Source organism: Sturnus vulgaris, chromosome W (assembly GCF_052056855.1).
Source record: "Sturnus vulgaris isolate bStuVul1 chromosome W, bStuVul1.hap1, whole genome shotgun sequence".
NCBI lineage: Eukaryota > Metazoa > Chordata > Aves > Passeriformes > Sturnidae > Sturnus > Sturnus vulgaris.
Window position 1 is genome coordinate 71,454,279 of NC_142282.1, and position 21,621 is coordinate 71,475,899.

Sequence of the window (21,621 nt, forward strand, 5' to 3'; positions counted from 1 at the left end):
CTTTGGGTCGTCTTGGATGGAGAGCTGCTGGGGTACAATGGCCCCCATCAAAAATCCCGACTTTGAACTCAGAGAGAAGCCCCCCATTGGGTTAGGGCATCTCTGCCCCATAGGGTGATGGGGGCTCTTACAATGAATGGTCGGATGGTTGCCAGTTTTCCTTCAGGTCCTTCAATGACGACGTTGCGTCTGCTTCTCATGGAAACGGCAACTCCCCCAATTCCAGCCAGCATGCCTGCTACAGGTTGAAGTTCCCAGTGTAGTGGCCATTCTGAGCGGGCAATGATGGTGACATCAGTGCTGCTGTCTATCATTCCTGGTTTCTGAATTTTTTCCCAGTAGCAGAAAAGTTTGCACTCTAGGATGGGTTTGTATGGAACCATAATTTTTGCCCACATTATTGTAGGATTGAGAGGGATCTGTTCCAAAGTGACCAAATTTCTGAGGTCATGTGGAACCATCACAAAAGCAGCAAAGAGAGCTTCTAAAAATTTTCTAAAAATCTGTGCTGATCTGCAGTGTTCTTTTGCAATTTTTGCCAATTCCGTTACTTTATTTGTGTCAATTGATTGCCATTCTGGTCTGTTTGAGGATCCTCCTCTGTGACCTCATTTATAAATCACAGGAAAGGCAGAGATTCTTTGGGCTAATTGCCAATTACCATCTTGAGTTGCTTGCAACTTTGCCTTGGCCCATACATCTGGTTCTTCTGAATCAGATGCATGTGAATCACTGCCGCTGTATTCAGAGGAAGAGTGGTGTCTTCTTCGGGCATGACGCTTTTTAGAACGCGAACAGGAATGTTGGAGGAGGGGGCTTGGGGGGGGAAGGGGTGTGAAAGTGCAGAAGGATGTGTTTGGGTGCACTGCATGGTTCGGCCACAGGGTGGCGCTGGCTCAGCAGCGATAGCAGTTGTGCAAGCCGCGCACCTTTGCTGGTCAGGGGCGCCTCACAGGCGGTGAAGTCGAAATCCGAGACGTGCTGGGGGATGGGTGCATGTGGGGCTGCCGCGCCGGGGGAGTCATCAGGAGGGCGCAGGTCGGGCTTCTTGGGATGGGCGCACAGTGGGATCGAGCTATCGGGGGGAAGAGGGGTTCTGGGGAGAGCAGGGATGTTTGTTGGGTGCATGGCTGGATTCGTGGATGGAACCGGGGCAGGAGAAGGACCAGAGGGACCTGCGGGGACCGAGGAAGCGTGAAGGGAAGGCGGTAAAACATTTTCGGGGCAGAAACGGGGACAGGGGAGACCTCAGGGGCTGGAGCTCCGGAGGAAGCATCCTGGGGTAGCATTAGGGAACGAGCCATTGTGGGAAAACGCAGGGTTATGTGGGGAGGTGTTGAGACTTGTTTGTGTAACTGGGGGAGTACTGCAGCCGAACAAAAGAGACAGTGCATTGCATGGGGGATGGGGTAGAGAGGGGTTAGAGGCGGTTACCAAGGGAACGGGTTCTGGGGCGGGGAAAATCGAGGTGGGAGGGAGGTTTGGGTCTGTGTGGGCTGAGCGGGGCTGGGCTATGGTGGCGGGCGGGTGAGTGACAGCTTGGGGGTGTGGAGAACTTGCTGTGTAAAGGGCGGAGTTTGGGAAGTCTGTAGCGAAGTTGGTTTCTATAGTTACATTATCAGATGGTGGGGGGAGGGCTGGCGCTGAAGAGAGAGAGAGATAGCAAGGGGCCCGTGGGGAGGGGGAATGTCGAGAGGGGGGAAGGGACGGGGGGAGTAAAGCTGGCGCAGAGGAAAAATTTTGGATCGCAGAGGGGGAAGGGGAAGAATTTTCAAGTTCAGGGGAATACGCGGTTGTGTGAACAAAGGGGTGCTCGGCTTGTGAGGGTGGAGGAGACCAGATGGGGGGGGCACTGGCTGTTTTATGGGGTTGGAGTTGGGAAGAGCTGTAGGTTGGGGAGGGCGGGAGGTGGTTAGGACGGTAAGCGTGCTTTGGGAAGGCAGGGAGTGATTTTGGGGTAGATCAGAGTGGGAACCTGGGGTGGTGGCTATGTGTTTGACTTGGGGGTTGGGTAGGAATGTTGGTGTCTATGGAGACGGCGCTTGTAGGGGCAGGGAGTGGGGGAGGGGGAAGGGTTTGTGTATTGTGTAAGGAGATAAGGGGCGAGTGGGGTGCGGAGAGGATAGGGGAAACATTTTTTTTTTAGTTTTCGTCTCGCTCTGATGATCTCTTGAAATAGAGGAATAAAGGCGGTTACAGAAAAATCAGCATTTGCTTGGCATTCATAAATTTTCGTGCCTACATTGTCCCAAAAGGAATCTAAAAGGGTAGTTTGGTTATTAAAGTTGGAAAAGTGAGTAGAAATACATTTTATAAATCTTTTTAGAACAGTCTTAGAACGAGAGCATTTTGCAAAAGAGACGTTATCAGGGGAGAAAGTTTGTTTTATTATATTATAAAGATCCCTTTCATTATGGGAGAAGGTATTTTTAGAGAGAAAATTTCCCATAATGAATCCCTTGCCAAACGAGCAGAAAAAAGAGAAAACAAAAGAAAACAAACAAACAAACAAAAAATACCCGAGGACCTAGTAGAGAGGGGGAGAAGCTTGACAATATTTACAATCGTCAGCTATCTTGGGTCTTTTGCAGCTCGTTCGGTGTCGGCAAGCTCCAGTCCCTAGGGGGAGAATCTCAGGATTGTTGAAGCCAATCGGGTGAAGTTAAGTCTTTTAAAACAAAGACTTAATTGCGGAATTTCTGTGACACTCGAAAATGGATTCAATCTTAGAGACGTCGTTTATCAAATGCACCGTTTGAGCGCCACTTGTTGCCGGTGGGTTCGGGGTCCCTCTGGGATCCCCAAGACTGCTAAGGCAGTCTTCAGAGACAGAGCAAGCTCCCAAGCCTGGCCCAGATAGAATTTGGCTTGCGGAGCGCTCTCAAGCCAACAGGGTGAAGAGATCGGAACATGAAGAAAGGCACAATTCCATAGTTTGTTCTATGAAGGTATCCAGTCTAGCATATTCAAAGGTTGGGGTTTTCCAGGGGTTTTTATATCTTTTGAGGGTTTTACATTTTGCACCAATTACTAAGGGAATTCTACCTTCTAACCAGTCCCCGAGGGATTTTACATTCAAAACTAGCCTATAGATACTAAAGGAAAATGAACCACTAATATTACAGATAGATAACAGGGCGTCCACTAATGAGAGTTTGAATTCCTTTTGGTATTCGTCATTTAACAAGCAGTTTATTATCTTTTAAGCTATGTTTTTCCAAGGGGCCTGTTCTGGGGACACAAAGGGTTTCTCTGCTTTGGGAATGTTTTCTGCTCCCTCCACAGAATTCTATTTAAAAGTTGCTGGCATGGAAGAATTCCTTCCAAGATATATCCGATCCAGTCTGGAGGGAGACTACCAGGTCCCCAGTTCTGTCTGGGTGTGCCAGAAAAATTGATGCCTTAAAGAACCTAAAAATGAAACAACACACTTTGAAGGTAATATTAGTATAAGAGGTAATATAAAGGCTGGTCTTTATTGGAAGCCTCCAAGGGGCAAATATGGAAAATGCCCAAATGCCCACCCCCGCATGGGGGTGAATACAGTTTTATAGGTTTAGCAAATTAGCATAATTAATAAAAATCACCAATTAGGAGCACAAGTGGTAAGGCAATTCCCCCCCTCCAGTTCAAGCCTCTTCTAAATCCTCCCCCCTCAGATAGAAACTAAACTTTGTTTATGAAAATGTGCCTTAAAGAACTGTTTTTTGGCCTTGATTCCCAGAATAAACAAAGATAGGATAGGGACCTTGTACCCCCCTGGGTTTGGAGCTCAGGAATATGTTTTGTCTTTCTGGCTAAGGAAAAGGTAGGGAAAAGTACTGGGACTAGCTACTAATACCACAGTCCAAGAAAGCTGAGTCTTCCAGCCAGTTTGAAGATTTTCCCATTCAAAGGCAAAATGCCCTGACTTTACTTATCAAGAGGTATGCAAAAGAAGGCATACTTCAAATCTATCACTGTAAACCATTGGTGATATTCCATAAGGGCTGTTAATAGGGCACAAGGATTGGTTACAATAGAGTGGATATCCTGAACTATTTAATTGATCACTTGTAGGTCTTGTACTAACCTGTACTTATCCATCTCAGGCTTTTTAACTGGCAAAATAGGAGTGTTATATTCTAATTCACATTCTATCAATAATCCAAATTCTCTGAAATTTTCTATTAGATTCGCCTTCTAGATTCGAATTTTAAAGGATATTGTTTCTGCCTTACCAGTTTTGATCCAGGTTTTAGAGTAATACTTACAGACTGATCTTGTTGGGAATGGCCTGGAGCTCTGTATGCCCAAAACAAGGGTGTTATTGCATTTTCTACTGCTTCCGGTATTCCTCCAGAATTGTCTGCTTCCCATGTTCCCTGCAACATAAAAGTTCTTGCATCGATAGCTTTAGTCTCGGGTACTAATAAGTGTATTTCTCCATCTTTAAATATAATCTGATCCCCAGATTTACTTAACAGGTCTCTTCTTAAAAGAGGAACCAGACACTCAGGCATATTTAAAAATTGATGTATTATCCACTGTTTGTCAAATTTAAAGTTAATTGGGTTAAAGAATGTTTGTTTCTCTGCTTTCTCTGTTGCATCAACAACATTTACAGTTTCTTGGCCTAATTTTCCCTGGTTGTAAGGGTCGGTCCGAAGTTCCCCTCGATTTTGCCTCCTGACCGTCGCAAGGAGACCTCGAGGACCCCCACCCAGGCTGACTCTGAACAATGGTTTCCTGGCCTGGCCAAGGTGGATGCTCGTGACTGTGTGCTGGTGTATTGTGTTCACTGGACTGTGCTGTTGTGGCACCAACCAGAGGTTGTGTTGTACCACCAACTGAGGACTGCCCGACCACACCTGTCTCCTGCAGCACCACACAATGGTCCATAAATCTTCCCACCTCTTGGCCAGAGGCCACTCGCTTTGGAGAAGGACTATAAAAGAGCGACCCTCTGGAAAAGACCCTTTGAGATCTCTCCACTGATGAAGACCCATTACCCCCTGGAGAAGACCCCTGAGATCTCCCCACGGACGAAGATTTGTCTATCGGATGACCCATGAGGACGCCTGTCTCGTCTGTTTGTAGCTACTTTCCCATCCCCTTCTTTCCTTCCTCTCTCCCTATACTTTGTTTCCTATACCTCTCCCCTCTACCGTAACTGAATTGTTGGCATTTGATGAAATGCATTGCTGTTGTCGAATAAACTGATTTTGTCCCCTGCATTTTGCCTGTTTGCACCTTTAAGATCAAAAGAACCATCACGACCCCCGCTCTGCATTAATAGCGGATCGTGACATTAAATTGGCGTCACGGACAGGATATTCTGGCAGACAGAAGGGATGCAAGGTTGTCTGTAGTCTGTAGCAGGGGAAGGAAGTCTTACTCCAGCCGCACCTAGCTGGCCACCTTGAAAGGGTGAGCCTGTCTAGAAAGCAAGGGGTTTTTTTCTGATTTCCTGCAGACTGCAGACACCTTGGTGTGGAGCATCCCCAGACTCGCTTGAGGGTTCTGTAGTCAGAATTTCACAAAAGATCTACTGGTGCAAAAGTGGTGTACCCCAGGGTCAATATTGGGTCCAATACAATTATATCTTCATTAATGATCTGTACAGTGGGGCAGAGTATGACCTCAGCAGGTTTACATATGATAAAGAATTCAGAGAAGCTGCTGATACATCAGAGTATATGTGCTACCATTCAGAGGGACCTCAAAAGAGTGGAGAAATGGGCTGACAGGCATCTCATCTTGCTGAGCAAAGGGAAATACAAAGTCCTGTACCTGGGAAGGAATAACCTCATGCACCATTCATGCAGGAGGCCAACTGGTTGGAAAGCCAACTGGCAGAAAAGGACCTGGGAATCCTGTTGAACAAGTTTAACATGAGCAAGCAATTAGCCCTTTTTACAAAGAAGGCCAACAGTCTCCCCAGGCTGCATTAGCAAGAGCATTATCAGCAGGTTGAGGAGGGTGATCCTTGCCCTCTACTTGACACTGGTGAGGCCACATCTGGAATACCGTGTCCAGTGTTGAGCTCCCCAGATCAGGAGGCTTTTTATCAATATGAATAAGTACCAGATGGAAGAGTACAAACAAGACAGACAGACTCTTCTCAGTGGTATTCAATTACAAGACAAAAGGCAGTGGGCACAAACTGAAATACAGGAATATTAGATATTCAAAACCTAACTGATTGTGGCCTTGAATAACCTGCTCTAGTTGACTTTGTTTTGAACAAAGTGGGGTTGGACTGGGTGATCTCCAGAGGTCCTTTCCAGCCTCAGGAATCACATGATTTTGTGAGAATAAAAGGTGCTTTCCTGAACCAAGTTCACTTATACACTGAGCAATCACCAGCCATATAGAACTTAAGAACAAGTGCCAAACTCCGCACCTGAGACAGGGTAATCCTGATTATATGTACAAATTGAGGTATGAGAGGCTGGAGAGCAGCTCCACAGAGAGGCATCTGGAGGTTTGGGTTGATGACAAGTTGAATATGAGTCAACAGTGTGTCCTGGCAGCCATTATGGGCCAACCAGGTCCTGGGGTGCATCAGGCACAGCGTTATGAGCCAGTCAAGGGAGGTGATTGTCCCCCTCTGCACTGCACTGGTGTGGTCCCACCTCAGATACTGTGTATAGTTTTGGGTCCCTCAATATAAGAAGGACATCAAACTATTTAGAGAATGTCCAGGGGAGGGTAGACAAGATGATGAAAGGTCTTGAGAGCAAGACTTGTGAAGAGTGGCTGAAGTCACTTGGTTTGTTCAGCTTAGAGAAGGCTACAACTTCCTCAAGGGGGGAAGGAGAGGGGGAGGTGCTGATCTCTCTGGTGACCAATGATAGGAGACAAGTGAAAATGGTATGAAGCTGCATCAAGGGAAGTTTAGACTGAACATTAGGAAAAGGCTCTTCACTGAGGGAGTGGTCAGTCACTGGAAAAGGTTCCCCAGGGAAGTGGTCATAGCACCAATCCTGTCAGAGTTCAAGTAGCATCTGGATGATGCTCTTAGTCATATGGTTTAGTGTTAGGTAGTCCAACAAGGAGCAGGAGTTGGACTTTAAGGATCCTTATGAGTCCCTTCCAACTCAAGATATTCTATGATTCTTCAATGACAGAGAATGTAACAGACTATCTCTTATTGTCATTGCCATTGATTAGAGAGAACCAGCAATACTTTGCTCAATTACAATTACATTGAACAGGATTTGAAAGAATGTGATCAACAAGTGGGACTACTGTCACTAATTCAAATAGGAAAACAAGCATGAACAATTCCTTGTTTTTCTGTCCTCCAGTAATAGAAATGAATAATGCTTGATTTCTACCAAGACACAATTAAGAACAAACAGCATTTCTGCAAGGAAGACCTAGCTGACAATTTCCTGGTTAATACTGTAGCAAACAATATTTGGAATTTGTCAGTAAATCATATAAAGTAATACTTTGTATTGTCCAAGCAGCAACTAGACTATCAAGCATATTATTGTCAACCTATGTACAACTGTAAGAGAGTCTACAAAGAGCTTTGTCTGAGAAACCTTCTGCGGGTACATGAAAATCTCAATGAATTTGCATCACTGTCAGCAGAAACAGCTAATCTCAGAGATTTATACCTGTCAAAGTATTTGCCTGCATGTCAAACTGCTTTTCCCCACTTGTCATATTATTTTTCTCAATCGCCAGTGTAAGGCCCCAGAGCTCTCTTGACAAGTCTCTTAAAAAGGCTCAAGATTCTTTTATGTACTGAGTCAGATGCACAGGAGAAAATACTTTGGCAAAAGCTTAAAATAACATTCAGTCAACATAAAGCATTTCACAAAACTTTAATTTAGAAAACTCTAAGCCCGTTCAACTTAGCAAACTCCAGACTATCCTAGTTTAAATTACTCAAACTTTGAGAAGAAGGAATTAGAAGAAAAAGAAAGACACAGACAAAAGATATAGAAAAGAACAAATATAGCTACTTCTCCTAGGTTCCAGCAGTATTCCAGCTGATAATAAATCCAAGGGAAGGTAGGGTCAAGACGTGCTTGTCTCGTGTTTTGGTTTAAGTACCCTTTGGCTTTGCTGGGCCCTTCCCCCAGGTAGGACTTAATGTCTGGTAGCCACTTAGGAGTAAGGTTAGGGTCTCCAGGGCCAGGGTGTGGAGCATTGCCTCTCATGTGCCAAAGATTGGTGATGTAGTGGATTGATCCTGGCTAGATGCCAGGCACCCACCAGAGCTGCTCCCCTCCACAGATGGACAGGGGAGAGAAAATAAAACGAAGGTGTCATGAGTTGAGATAACAACTGGGAGAGATCACTCATCAAATAGCATCATGGGCAAAACAGGCTCGAATTAAAAATATCAATTGAATTTATTGCTAACAAAATCAGAGCAGGAAAATGAGAAGTAAAAAAAACCTTTGTCTTGGTTTGAAAGACAGGTATGGTCTAAGGAAAGGCAAGATCCCCTTTCCTGAGATGCAGAATGCAACCTCCTCCCTTTTAATTATTTTAGGTCCAAATCAGAGGCCTTCAGGCAGGAGATGTGGGGATAAGAATAACAGTTCTTTACTGATATCTAACAAGGCAGAAAACAACAACAGCTATAAAAATTGACAACAGAACAGAACAGTATAACTCAGTTCCAGTCCCTTTTGGCCGCAGGCCGTCTCCCTGCCCTCAGTTACCGATGCTGTGGGGGCAGGGCAGGTCCCGCCCAGTTGAAGAGGGCTGGGTGATGGCAGCCGCGGCCCAGGGGTGAGAGGGAGTTTTCAGCCCGCTCCCGACCCCCGTCCCACCTTTCCTTTTTCCGGTTTCCCCCCCCCTCCCTGCGAGAGAACATTACCTTAAGGTGTAGCCACTTAGCATAACAATGAGAGAAAATCCACAGAAAGAAAAGGGAAGCATTCAACCCCCAACAACCTTAAAAACACCTTTGTCCTACCCCTCTTTCCTACCAGTGATAAGTGATAAACCAATACCCTAAACCAGCAAGAACTAATCTCAAGGTCTGGAATGTGCCCAAAGGGCTAAGACGCATGCTCCGGAGGCAAAGTTGAAAAGTTCAAGTGCGATGAAGAGTTTGGAAGAGACCCCAACGACCCCTGAATTGGGGAAGCACAAGCACGAGGACTTTTGGTTCATTTTGAGAGGAATGTTAAATTTGTCTTTACAAATGAGTTGTGGATCAGCCTATAGATAAGGCTAGCACTGAGAGATAAAAGAAACAATGGGATGGATTCCACTGATTGATGAATGGAAAGAGATATTTGCCTTTACAAACAAACTGTAGGGCTGCTGATAAATGAAATTGGATATCGAAAGATGAAAGAAGCAACGGGGGGAAAACTATGAATTCTATAAGAATTAAAAATTAAAAGGGAGGGTTATACATTAGAGGGGAATTTCAGGTATCAGGCGTTCCGGGAAGTCTGTGCCTCTCAAGTACCTAAGCCAATGGGGAAAGAGAGAGGGAAATGCGGCCGGGAAAATAGGATAAAAAGGAGGCTGCGTCCTCCGAAAATTTGAGAGATCCCAGGGGAATGTCCCATGGCCTCTCCCTTTATTCGAATAAAGCAAAAAGGACTCCTCTGTCTCCTTTTTGGACATAAACCTCTGGTGTTTGTGGATTAATTTTCCTGACAATTTGAATACGAAGCGAGAGTAGGTGGGGCTAGGACATTAATATATATTTGGCATATTGTGTAATCCTAGGCTTTTAGGGAATAAATAGAGCAGTAGTTTGAAGTTTCGGGGTGCATGCTTTGGGAGGAATTATCCCCTTGCACCTCAGCGCTACATAAATGCATACCTACTTTACAACTCTCTACTGGTTATAGTCTTTTCCGCGTGTCACAGTGATGCACGGAGGCAGGGAATTTGGGTTATGATCTGTTCATCACGTTTTTTCTCCTGCTGCTCAGGGAGGGGAGTTGTTCCCCTGCTGCACTGTGAGATCCCTCCCATGGGAGACAATTCTCCATGAACTTCAACGTGAGTCCATCTCAAAAGCAACAGGTCTCTGTGAACTGCTGCAACATGAGTCCATCGTATGGGCAACAGTCCTCCCCAAACTTCTGCCATGTGCATAATTTCCATGTGGGGCAGTCCTTCAAGGATAGGCTGCTCCAGCATGGGCTCCTCTCTTCACGGGCCTCCCAAGGGGTCACAGCCTCCTCTCAGGCATCCACCTGCTCCAGTGTGGGTCTCCTCCACAGGCTGCAGGTGGATCTTTGCATTCTCATGGACCTCCACGGGCTGCAGGGGGACAACCTACTTCATTATGGTCTTCACCACGGTCTGTAGAGGAATCTCAGTTCCAGTCCCTGGAGAACCTCCTCCCCATTCTCCACTGACCTTGGTGTCTGCACAGTAGTTCCTCTCACATATTCTCACCCCATTCTTCTCAGGCTACAATTACAACTGCATAATAACATTTTTTCTTTCTTCTTACATGTACCTGAAATGTTTCAAGACAGGAATCTCCTCCAGTCTCTCACAACCAGTTATTCTTTATGTGATGCTATAGCACCTGTTGCTTATCTCACTGTTATGCTCTATTAAACAAAAAAGACTGATAAACATGTTGTTCAAAGAAGAACTGCTCAGATGGTGGTAGGATGGTCTTATGACTGATATTCCTTTCAGTTGGTGTCTCGGTTTTGGAGACAAATTTCAGGAGGAAACGCCCTCGAATGAGTGTTTCCTCTAGAGGGAAAGGGCTTCAATAACTCCCTTTCCTTCTGCCAGTGAGGGAAATGGATGCCAGGACATAAAAGTGAAAAAAAGTAAAACTGTTTATTAACACCAAAAAAAAAAAAAAAAAGAGCAGGATGTGGGGTGTGCCCACAAGGCACAGAAAAGGATTGAATAAATGCTAGATATTACTTCTCAGAAACTTACCCACACACCCACAGCGGAACAGAAAAACCCTCAAAAATGCCTGAGGAAGAAAAAAAATGCACAGGGTGATCATGTGGCCCAGAAAACAAAATGGTGACTGGTCCCTTTTCTCTCTAGGGAGTTCACACAACAGCTGGGAGCAGAGTAGATGGGAAACCTGTTGATCCTCTGGCGTTGGTTTTCCTCCTCACGGCAGGCAAAACTGGTGGATGTTGATGTCCTTTCTTTTCCTGGCTTGGTCTTTCCCGAGGTTCAGACCAACTGGGGCCGCCTGGCAGGCTCCCCTGGCCAGAGAGAAGGAAAAAAAAAACAAACAAAAAACTGCCAAAAGAATTTGCCAGTGAAGAGCCTCCAGGCCAGGGGAAGGAAAAAAAAAACAAAAAACCAAAAACAAAACCTAGAAGCTTCTTGACTAAATTGACTAAAATTAATCCAGCAAAAGGCAACAAATTAACAATTGGTGTAGCCACCAACCATGCCGGAGAGACAGAGCTTGAACAGAGCCCCCACTTGGGCTTTCCAGGCTCCGGATCTGCCCTCTGGTCAATCCTAAAGATACCACAAACATTTTCTGGGCATAAAGAAGATGATCAGGGAAAAATGTATCATCATAAAATCACTCTAAGACATTCCACTCCTTATTCCATATTGTCAACTTAATGCCCAAATGAATAGATTTCAATTCTAAGCACACACATCTATACATATATACATATAATTATATACAAATAGTGGCAGTGATATTCAACAAACAGTGGTATATAGGCATTCTAACATTACAAGCAGTTCTTACACAAATTCAAATCTCCCTGAGGTACAAAATGTGTTCCCCAATCCTTCTGCATTACCCACCATGTGCAACAAGGTCCCTGAGCAAAGACAACCCCACAAATGGGTTTGTCTTAAGTCTAGGCATAATTGATCCAAACAATTTTCCACAAAAATCCCCTGATATGCACTACTAGAACCTTGTCTCCATCTGCTGTTTGCAAGGGCTCAGATTGGGCAGGGCCTGCTCAGTTTGTGGAGCCTCGGATGTTAACGGACCATGTGGCCTTTGCTAAATGGAATTCCCAGTCTTTGAAAGTCCTCCAGCCCAGTGCCTTCAAGGTGGTTTTAAAGCAGGCTGTTGCACTGTTTAACTCTCCCTGCAGTTGGTGCATGGTAGGGGATATGGTACACCCACTCAATGCTGTGTTCTCTAGCCCAGGTGTTTATTAGGCTGTTCTTGAAATTAGTCCCCTTGTCTGACTCAGTTGTCTCGGAGGTACCATGCCTCTAAAGGACTTGCTTTTCAAGGCCCAGGATGGTGTTCCAGGCAGTAGCATGAGGCACAGGGTAGGTCTCCAACCATCCAGTGGTGGCTTCTACCATGGTGAGAACATAGCACTTACCTTGGCCTGTCTGGGGCAGTGATGTAGTCAATCTGCCAGGCCTCCCCATACTTGTATTTGGGCCACTGCCCACCATACCATAAGGCCTTCATCCCCTTGGCCTGCTTGATTGCAGCACACATCTCACAGTCATGGATAACCTTGAAATGATGTCTGTGGTTAGATCCATCCCTCAGTCTCGTGCCCACTTACAGGTGGCATCTCTGCCCTGATGGCCTGAGGCATCACAGATACATTGAGCCAGGAACAACTCTCCCTTGTGTTACCAATCCAAGTCTGTCTGTGACACCACTATCTTTGCAGCCTGATCTACCTGCTCGTTGTTTTTGTGCTCCTCATTAGCCCTACTCTTGGGGACATGGGCAACTACATGACAGACTTTCACAGGTAACTTTTCTACCTGGGCAGCGATGTCTTTCAACTCTTCAGCAGCCCAGATTGGTTTTCCCTAATGTGCCAATTGGCCATTTTCTACCTTTCCAGCCACCCCCAAAGAGTATTGGCCATCATCCATGAATTGGTGTAAAGGTATAGCTTTGGCCACTTCTCTCTTTCAGCAATGTCCAGGGCCAACTGGATGGCTTGGAGTTCAGCAAGTTGGCTTGATCCACCTTTGTTGTAACTCACTGGATGTATTGAAAATGGTAGATTCCGTGACCCCTGTAATGTCCTGTGGTCTGGTCCCTCTCCCCTCTGGCCATGCCTAGTTGGCCAAGATCCAATTCCTTCCCGCCCCCTTAGAGACCCTAGAAAAGACCTATGTCCCCTGACCTCGCCCTCTTTTTGCTCCTGGAAGTCCACATGAAATAAACCTCAGATTCTCCCTGGGGGGGAAGAGCCTCTTTTGTTATCTTTTATTCACGTCCATGTAGTGGATCCCAGAGTCTTCTTCCAAACATATGAGCATGTCTGGAACTAGGGTGAAGTCTCAGGGACCACTACAGTTGGTGCTCACTGTGAAAGGGTCTCTTCAGATTTAGAGAACCCCACGACCGGCTGTGACCCCCATTTTCAGGATTCAATAAGCCATTGAGCTGTTCAACTACCTTAAATTTCTTTGAGCTGCATTTTTTGCAGTTCTGAGACTTTAAGGACGAATCAGGAGCCTGTCAGTACCCCAGGCAGGTTGGTTCTGGACGGAGATCCACTACAGTTTCACAGAAGCCTATGCCTGCAAGATAAAGGGTGAGTGTAAGCCTCCATTCATGGCGGGGTGGGTTTCTTTGCAGCTTTTGCTGCTTTTTTCAGCTTTGCTCGGGGGGATTGGTCCCAAAGGTGGCTCCGGCACCGCGTGGGTCTTGCCAACAAGAGCTGCGCAATTAACATCAGATCCTGGCAAACCATGCTATACACGGCAGATTTTTAACAACTGACGCACTTTTCTGTGTTTTTAACTGTGGTTGGAGTAGATATACAGGCAGATTGTTACTAAACATCATGGGGTCACAACTACCTACCCTACAAAACAGTTTAAGTTCCCAGCTTAGGGAAATATTAAGTTCAGGAGATGTTTTAATCTCTAAGAAAAGATTAGCACATTTTACAAGCTGACTGTCTTGAAAAATCGGACCTTGAATTGCAAGATATAAATTCACTTTTATTTTGGGATGAAATAGGGGATTTATTAACTTTAAAAGTGGAAAATGGAGATGAAACAGCCTCTTTATTCCTCCCTATATTCTTACAAATTCAAAAACTTTTACTTCAGACAGAAAACAACAGACAGGAGCAACATCGCAGCCCGAATTAACCTTCCCTTTCTCCAAAACCCTATAACCTAGAACTGGAGGCGACCTGGGAGTCACCCCGGGAACCACAGGGCACCCGGCATAGCCAAAGCTGCTCTGGGCCCCTGAGTCCTCCCCAGTAACCCAGTTCTGAGGATATTTCGAAAATTGTCAGCCATTCTTCCTTGTACCCTTCCCTCCCAAATGTTTTCCCTTAGGAGCAGTGTTCAGAAAGTTATAGAAGTGACTTCCCTTCCCTTCAGGGCAATGGCCACGTGGCTAAGCCTGAAGGGGCTGGGGTCAAGATCCAAGATGGCCCTGGCCATGTGGCTTGTCCCTGGGGCACTGTAGACCGCATGGTCGAGGTGCCATATGGTGGCGGCCACGTGTTTCCTCTGTCATCCCACAATCCCTTTTACCCTCTGATCCCTGCCCTTAACCTATTCCCCTCCCATAACCCAACCCCCTCCCTCCTCCAAGAGCCTGACCTGCATGACATCACCCTGCAACCCCGCCCCCATGTGCTGTAATCCTGGTTCCAATGGCTACCCCTCCCCTGCTCCGGTTTCACATGCCTGCCCTCCAAGCTACTGCGGGAGTGGGGGGGGGCGGTGGAGCCCCTGCTGGGTTCAGTGCCGGTGGGGATGGGGGTGGGGAGGGATCAGCTCACAGCCCCTGCAGAACAGATGGTGTCTTTTCGGTGGGGGATGGTAAGCAGCCTCCCAGGCTCGGGGGGGGAGGGGCGGTGCCCAGCCCTGTAAGTCAAAACCTGGGAGAAGAAAATATACCATCAGATGCTCACGTGGTTTATCTCGGTAGGAGAAATAGCAAGAGAAGTTACCAGCCTTTGTCCTATCAAGATAAAAAGGAAATTTGTAAAGTACAGAGAGAATTTGGCAGAAGTAGTGAAATTTTTAAAGGCATTATGAGAGCCACCTTTAGCTCAAACGAACTAGTTCCAAATGATATCAAGGATCTTTTCTGATGTCTGTTAACTCCCTCGGAATATGATCTATTGGAAAGCCTGTGGAAAAGATCTTTGAAAGAGCTTTTACAAGAGCTTTTAAAAAGCTCTGGCAATGAAAAAGATGCTGATGATAATGACATAACATGAACACCTATGTGGGGAAGGGGATTGGCATTGCCCCGAGAAACAAACGAGAATATTATCCAAGTCTGTCCTGGATAAAATATGCGATGTTGCAGAAAAGGCTTTTAACCAATTACCAACAGTGGATGCTAAGGTTATTTATGTTAACATTAAACAGTATGCTTCTGAGAATTTCTTACAGTTTGTAGATTGTCTTTGGGTGCAAGTGGAAAGGCAGGTGGGTGATCTGGTGGTACGAGCCGAATTGATTAAGGAGATGGCTCAGAGGAATGCTAATGAAACCTGCCGCAGGGTTATCCTTAGCCTTCCCCTTGAGCCAGCACCTAGCTTAGCACAGATGATAGAAGCCTGCACCAGGAAAGCAGGATTGCTCAGTGGACACAAGAGAAATCCTGGACTGGCACACCCAAAGACCATGGCAGCTGTGACACCAGGAGCAAAGAAGCAACCAATGCCACCAGAGCAGCTGCAGAAGATCATCTGCTTCCAATGCAAGAAGCCAGGAGATTTTGCCAGAGACTGTCCACACAACCAAAAACAGAAGAAGACCAACAAACAAAAAAACTTGCTTCCCAGTGCGCACCTATCATTAACATAATCCCACCCTCGGCTATAAATACTGCAGGCTGCACACTGGCTAAAGACTCTCTTAAAAAAAAAGGGGGAGGATGGAATACAGGGTGTGGGGATGCAGGACAATCAAAATGTTAAATGTTCAATTAACAAGGTTTGGCAGCCACAAGGCCGTTTTAGGCTCGTGACTACCAAATGTTTTCATTTCAGGTCACCTGGTTGGACAGTCATTACAGTGGACCTACCTAACAGCACACAGGACGTGACGTTAAACCCCATGAAATTGGACAGTGAATACTTTGTTGTCGGGGACACAGCACACACACCCCTAGAGATTGAGGTGGCTCCCATGACCATCAAGGGAAGCATGACCTACCTCATTCTCCTGGCACCCTGTCCTCTACCGCCATATTACCTGGTTGAGGGACAAATCCTTGCCCAGGCCATTCCCGTTCCAGCAGAGGTCCCAGTAGATGGAAAATCACCTGAAGTCTACTGGGCAGAAGTGGTGGGTGAGGAAAAACCTTCTTTGGCATGCAACTGAACCCGTGGATCAGATCACCTCCATGTGGAAGGGGTACTGGACACAGGCGCCGATGTGACGATCATACCTGAGAGGATGTGGCCATCACATTGGGAGTTACAACCTGTGGCTGGCAAAATCCAAGATGTAGGAGGGGTAAAATTGGCAAAAATATCAAATAACATAGTGCAAATTGAAGGGCTGGATGGAAAATTGGCTAATGTCCGTCCATTTGCTGCAGACTATAAATGCCCTCTATGGGGGAGAGACACCATGTCCCAGTGGGGAGTGAAATTGATTATTCCTAAGACTCCCCGGGATTTTTAGAGGCATCCACTGTACCTATAAATTAACATGGCTAGATGACACCCCAAAGTGGGTAGCACAGTGGTCGATGTGTAAGGAGAAGCTCACGGAGCTTGAAGAGCTTGTGGAGGACCAATTTGCCAAAGGCCATATAGAAGAGACAACCAGCTAATGGAATTTCCCGGTCTTTGTAATAAAGAAGCCAGGGAAGGACAAGTGGAGGCTGCTTCACGACCTCCAGGAAATAAACAAAGTAATTGAGGACATGGGGTCTCTCCAACCTGGGATGCCTTCCCCAACAATGCTTCCCCGAGGTTGGCAATTGGCTGTTCTAGACATTGTCCTGGTTTAGGACAAATTTGGGCTGAAACTTTTGAATGAGGTTTTTCCAGGGGAAAAAAAAGGAAAAAAAGATTTTAAGCAGTTTTTTTTCTAGTTGGCTCGGGAAGGGGGGGGGGGGGGGGGGGGGGGGGCGAAGAGTGCGAAAAAAATTGGAGAGAAGGGGGAAAAAAAGAAAACTGTTCATTCAACAGGCAACACACTTCCCAGTACAAAATGAACAATATTAAACAACAAAACTTTTTGCCGTTCCGAAGGGATGACAGATTTAGAAGAGTTCTTTTTGTGGGCAGTCTGGCTCACTCAGTCTGATTTTAGTTTCTTTTGTGCTGGAGAATGCTGCTGGCCAGGCCTGGTGGGCCACAGGTGCGAGCTTCTGGTGTTTTTCTGGGTTTTCAGTTTAGAGCAGGTTTAAACAGTTCTAGGGAAACAGAAAAAAAAAAAAAACAACAAAACAATCCAGGGGGCTTTTTTGCCTCAGCTAGTCAGAAAAACTAACCAAGAGCAAAGGATATCTCTTTTTTTCTGTCTACCACAGACAACACAGTCTGTGTGCAGGAATGTGGGGGAGCCAGTGCAGTCTTTGATAACAAATTCTGCACTTCTTTCCCTCCCTCTTCACTCCTGGAACCAGTCTTAAAGTTGCAGAATTTAATATTCAACACCAACAGAACAGATGATTTGGGGATATAGGCATCATACAGTCACCCCAAGACAGACATCAAGGACTGTTTCTTCCACATTCCCCTACACCCAGAAGATGCTCCACGGTTTGCCTTCTCGGTTCCTACCATCAATCGAGAAGCCCCAATGAAGCGCTACTACTGGAAAGTTTTGCCGCAGGGAATGAAGTGTAGTCCCTCCATCTGCCAGTGGTACGTGGCCTCATTGCTGTCCCCGGTGCGTGCTCAGAGAAGGGAAGCCATCATCTTACACTATATGGATGATGTGCTTGTGTGTGCCCCCGATGACTGTATACTCCAAAACACACTTGACCTGGTGGTTAAAGTTTTAACCTCTGCTGGATTTCAATTGCAGGAGGACAAAGTCCAAAGGATGCCACCTTGGAAGTACCTGGGCTTGGAAATCACTGCACAGACCATTGTTCCACAGAAATTGGAAATTAATTGTAATCCAAAAACCTTGGCAGATCTTCATTCCTTCTGTGGGTCATTGAATTGGGTCAGGCCCTGGCTAGGCCTCACGAATGAAGTTCTAGAACCCCTCTTCAATTTATTTAAGGGGGAGAGAGACCTGATTTCTCCCAGAGAACTGACCCCAGAGGCAACGACTGCAATCGAAAAGGTACAGAAGGCTTTAGGAGAGAGGCAGGCTCATCATTACCAGCCCGAGCTGCCCTTCAAATTCATTGTCCTAGGAAAACTGCCACACTTAGATGGGTTGATATTCCAATGGATCGAGGGACAGAGAGATTCAGTCTTAATCATAGAGTGGGTCTTCCTCTCCCACCAGAGATCCAAAACCATCACTAAGCCACAAGAGCTGATAGCTCAGCTGATTTAGAAAGCAAGGATGAGACTGTATGAACTGGCTGGTTGTGACTTCACATGTATTCACCTCCCACTCAAACTTTTTTAGGAGGGAAGGAACTCTCCTGAGAGATCGACTAAAGAGATGTTTGAGCCTTTGCTCCAGAGCAATGCCAGTCTCCAATTGTCTCTGGACAGCTATAGAGGACAAATATCAGTCCATGCTCTGTCTCACAAGCTGTTTAATGAGGAATTCCACCTCATTCCTTGTGAGGAGTCAGAGACCACTCAAATCTCTCACAGTGTTCACGGATGCATCCGGGGCTTCCCACAAGTCGGTGATGACTTGGAGAAATCCCCAGACTCAGCATTGGGAAGCTGATGTTGAGTTTGTGGAGGGATCACCCCAGGTAGCTGAACTGGCAGCAGTCATGAGAGCCTTTGAGAAGTTCTCAGAGCCAATCAACTTGGTAACAGACCCAGCCTATATAGCGGGGGCAGTGTCCAGGACGGAGCAGGCAGTGCTCAGGGACACAGAGAATGAGCAGCTTTTCAGGTTGCTTTCATAACTAGTTTATTTGATTTCCCATAGAGAGCATCCATTCTATGTGATGCACGTGAGGTTACACACCGATTTGCCAGGTGAAATCGCAAAAGGGAATCATCAGGCAGACTCCCTTGCAACCCCAGCTGAACAAGCACGCTTCCCAGACATCTTCCAACAGGCAAAGCTGAGCCACCAGCAATATCATCAGAATGTGCCAGGTCTGATCCGTCAGTTCCAGCTAACACAGAGTCAGGCTCGAGCCATTGTGGCCACCTGTCCAAGCTGTTAGCTCCAGACCATGCCATCAATGGGAGTTCCTGGAATTCATCCAGCAGTGGGGAGTGGAACATAAAACTGGCACCTCCTACTCCCCCACAGGCCAAGGTGTAGTTGAGCGAGCCAATCAGACGCTCAAGCAGGTCTTGGCTAAACAGAGCAGTTCAACTGCATGGATGTCTCCACAGCAGAAGCTCTGCAAAGCCATGTTTACTATCAATTTCCTGAATTGTTCATTTGAGAACATGAGTCCACCTGTGGTACGTCACTTTAACAGTGGGAAACAGTTTGTTATCCCAACATCCACCAGTCTTGATTAGGGACCCAGAAACCTGGGAAACCAAAGGTCCCTATGAGCTCGTTACCTGGGGGCGTGGCTATGCGTGTGTATCCACTCCCTCAGGCCCTCGGTGGATTCCCCAAAAGTGGGTGAAACCGTATGTCCCCAAACATCCTGCTCCAACTGAGGGGGATGAGGAGCAAGTGTCTGTGGCTTCAAAAAGAAGACCCCACCGAAAAAAGAAAGGAAATCTTCATAGAGGACGACATTCCGGCAGACAGAGACCTTTAACATGTTTTATAACATTTGTCTTTCCTTTTAGAGAAAACCTTCCCTCCACTCAACCCCGTGATGAACCCCATCCAAGTTGTCTTCTTGTTAACACTGAACAGTCTGGCAGCTGCATGGATCGTCCCTCAGCCACGTCAAAACATCTGGGTGACCCTGGCACAGACACTCCAACAGGAAATCATATGTCTGTCCACAGCAGCAGCAAAAGACCCTATGTCCACCTGCCTGGTAGGAATCCCATTGAAGGCTGGAGAATATTCATCCAGCTTTGAAACACAGATTCCCAATGAACTTCCTGAGTCACACACCATTTCATCACACAAAAATCGTAGGCAGCAAGCTCTAATGAGTAAGAATCCTATAGAGGAGTTGCTGCCAAGTTTGCCCAAAGCATCTCAGGAACCCCAAGAATTAGAGCTGTTGGGTTCCTACCCAGCACAATATTGCATTCATTTTATTGTTCAGTGTCCTGATCGAACACTCAAATCGCACTTCTTGGTGCTGAATTGTTTTCTCCATGATTCTGACTCCTAAATATTTCCAAGGAGTTTTCTCTTGCACCTTTTCTGGAGCCACCTGCAGCCCATGTGAATGCAGAGCATCTAACAGCTGAGGCTTTATTCTCAATAGCTCATCCTGAGTGGATGCTGCCACCAGGATATCATCCATGTAAGGATAAATTCGGGCATCAGGGAACTGCCACAGCTGGCGTTCAAGTGGCAGCTCCGCATGGGAATATCCACACTCCATGAGGCACTGCGAGGTTATGGCAGTGGGAATTGAGCAGGGAATTCAGGGCTACGGGGATAATTCATGGGAGCTAGCAAAGCTGACAGCGAACCCCAAATCTGTGCACGGCACAGAGAACAATCTGTGTGCTGCCCTGTCAGCTCAAGCCCCTGGGCTGGGAAGCGTTGGGAGTCAAATGTATGGAATTATACAACTCACAGCAACTGGCATCACCCAGAGGGACAATCCAAGTCCCAAACAATTCCTCCACAATCCACTCTAGGGAAAAACACCCTGTGCCTACCAGGATCTCTGATTCTGCTTTTCCTAACAGCTCCTGGGCAGTGTCAGGGCCACCATGAGGCCTTTAAAATCTAATAAACCCCAAATCCCACACAGTGATCAATACAAATAAAGAACTGCATCGCTGTCATCAAAAGCTCAAAACTCATTAAGAATTCTATGACAACAGTGTAATGGACTCCCAGGAACCTCATTAATGCTCTCGGTTTCATTTTTGTGTATTTTTAATCCCTCATTTGGCAGCTTGTAAAACTTATCCTGGAATTCAGAGGTCAGTCAGGATTGAGTTTGGATTGACCTTCACCTCTGGCCCCACTTTCTGCAAACACAACTTGTGCCAAGGTGGGTGAACTCATCACCTCAGCTTTTCCCTCCAAAATATCCCCTACTTATTTCCCTGTAGATGAACTCAGATCCACTCCTCACCTCCACTGGTCATCCAAGCATCCATTCTGTTCCCCACAGGCCCTGGTGACCCCAGGGAGCTCCCTTGGCCTTTCTCCTGCCCCTCTCCAGCCCGAGGTCGCTACACAAACAGTTCTTGTGTCCCCTCTAAATGACCCTGGGTTTTCAGCTAAATGGATGGCATGACCCGTGCCCACTGCTCATGATTCACCCAACCAAAATCAAGAGCAAATGTTGCTTGGGCTTTAAGAACTTGAAATAACTTTGAAGCAAAAGAAATCACCTTTTCCTTCTGTTTTTTTTCTTTTTTTTTTTTTTCATTTAAGATGCTGGACTTGCCTCTGTGGATGTGTGCTGAGCTCTCGCTGCAGGGGACTGTCAGGCCTGAATGGCTGCGAGTTCGTGTTCTTCTCAGTAGGGAATCAGAAATTATTATTAGACCA

At 46.3% G+C, this 21,621-nt stretch overlaps 1 protein-coding gene and 1 long non-coding RNA gene across 28 annotated transcripts in view; one reads left to right on the forward strand and one right to left on the reverse strand.

Moving 5' to 3' along the window:
- Positions 1–952: 952 nt before the first annotated feature.
- LOC148220389 (uncharacterized) lies at positions 953–5,216 on the forward strand. Of its 3 annotated transcripts, none has more exons than XR_015798887.1 (3): positions 953–1,038; positions 2,592–3,438; positions 4,607–5,216. It is a non-coding gene; the product is annotated as an uncharacterized LOC148220389 (long non-coding RNA). The 3 variants fall into 3 exon arrangements; XR_015798889.1 differs by lacking the exon at positions 953–1,038 and adding an exon at positions 1,900–1,920; XR_015798888.1 differs by lacking the exon at positions 953–1,038 and adding an exon at positions 1,954–2,293.
- Positions 3,218–21,621, reverse strand: part of LOC148220390 (uncharacterized) — a 34,859-nt gene continuing 16,455 nt past the window's right edge. For 3 of the 25 annotated variants that reach the window (XR_015798873.1, XM_088155507.1, XM_088155508.1), the window contains 4 exons: positions 17,098–17,278; positions 14,794–16,342; positions 13,325–13,449; positions 9,500–12,418 (listed from right to left, as the gene is read on the reverse strand). Coding sequence is in view for 12 of the 25 variants with exons in the window: in XM_088155507.1 (XP_088011633.1) it covers positions 17,253–17,278 (26 nt within the window). In the remaining 13 variants the exon portion in view is untranslated. The other 22 variants (XM_088155512.1, XR_015798884.1, XR_015798882.1 and 19 more) reach the window with 22 other exon arrangements.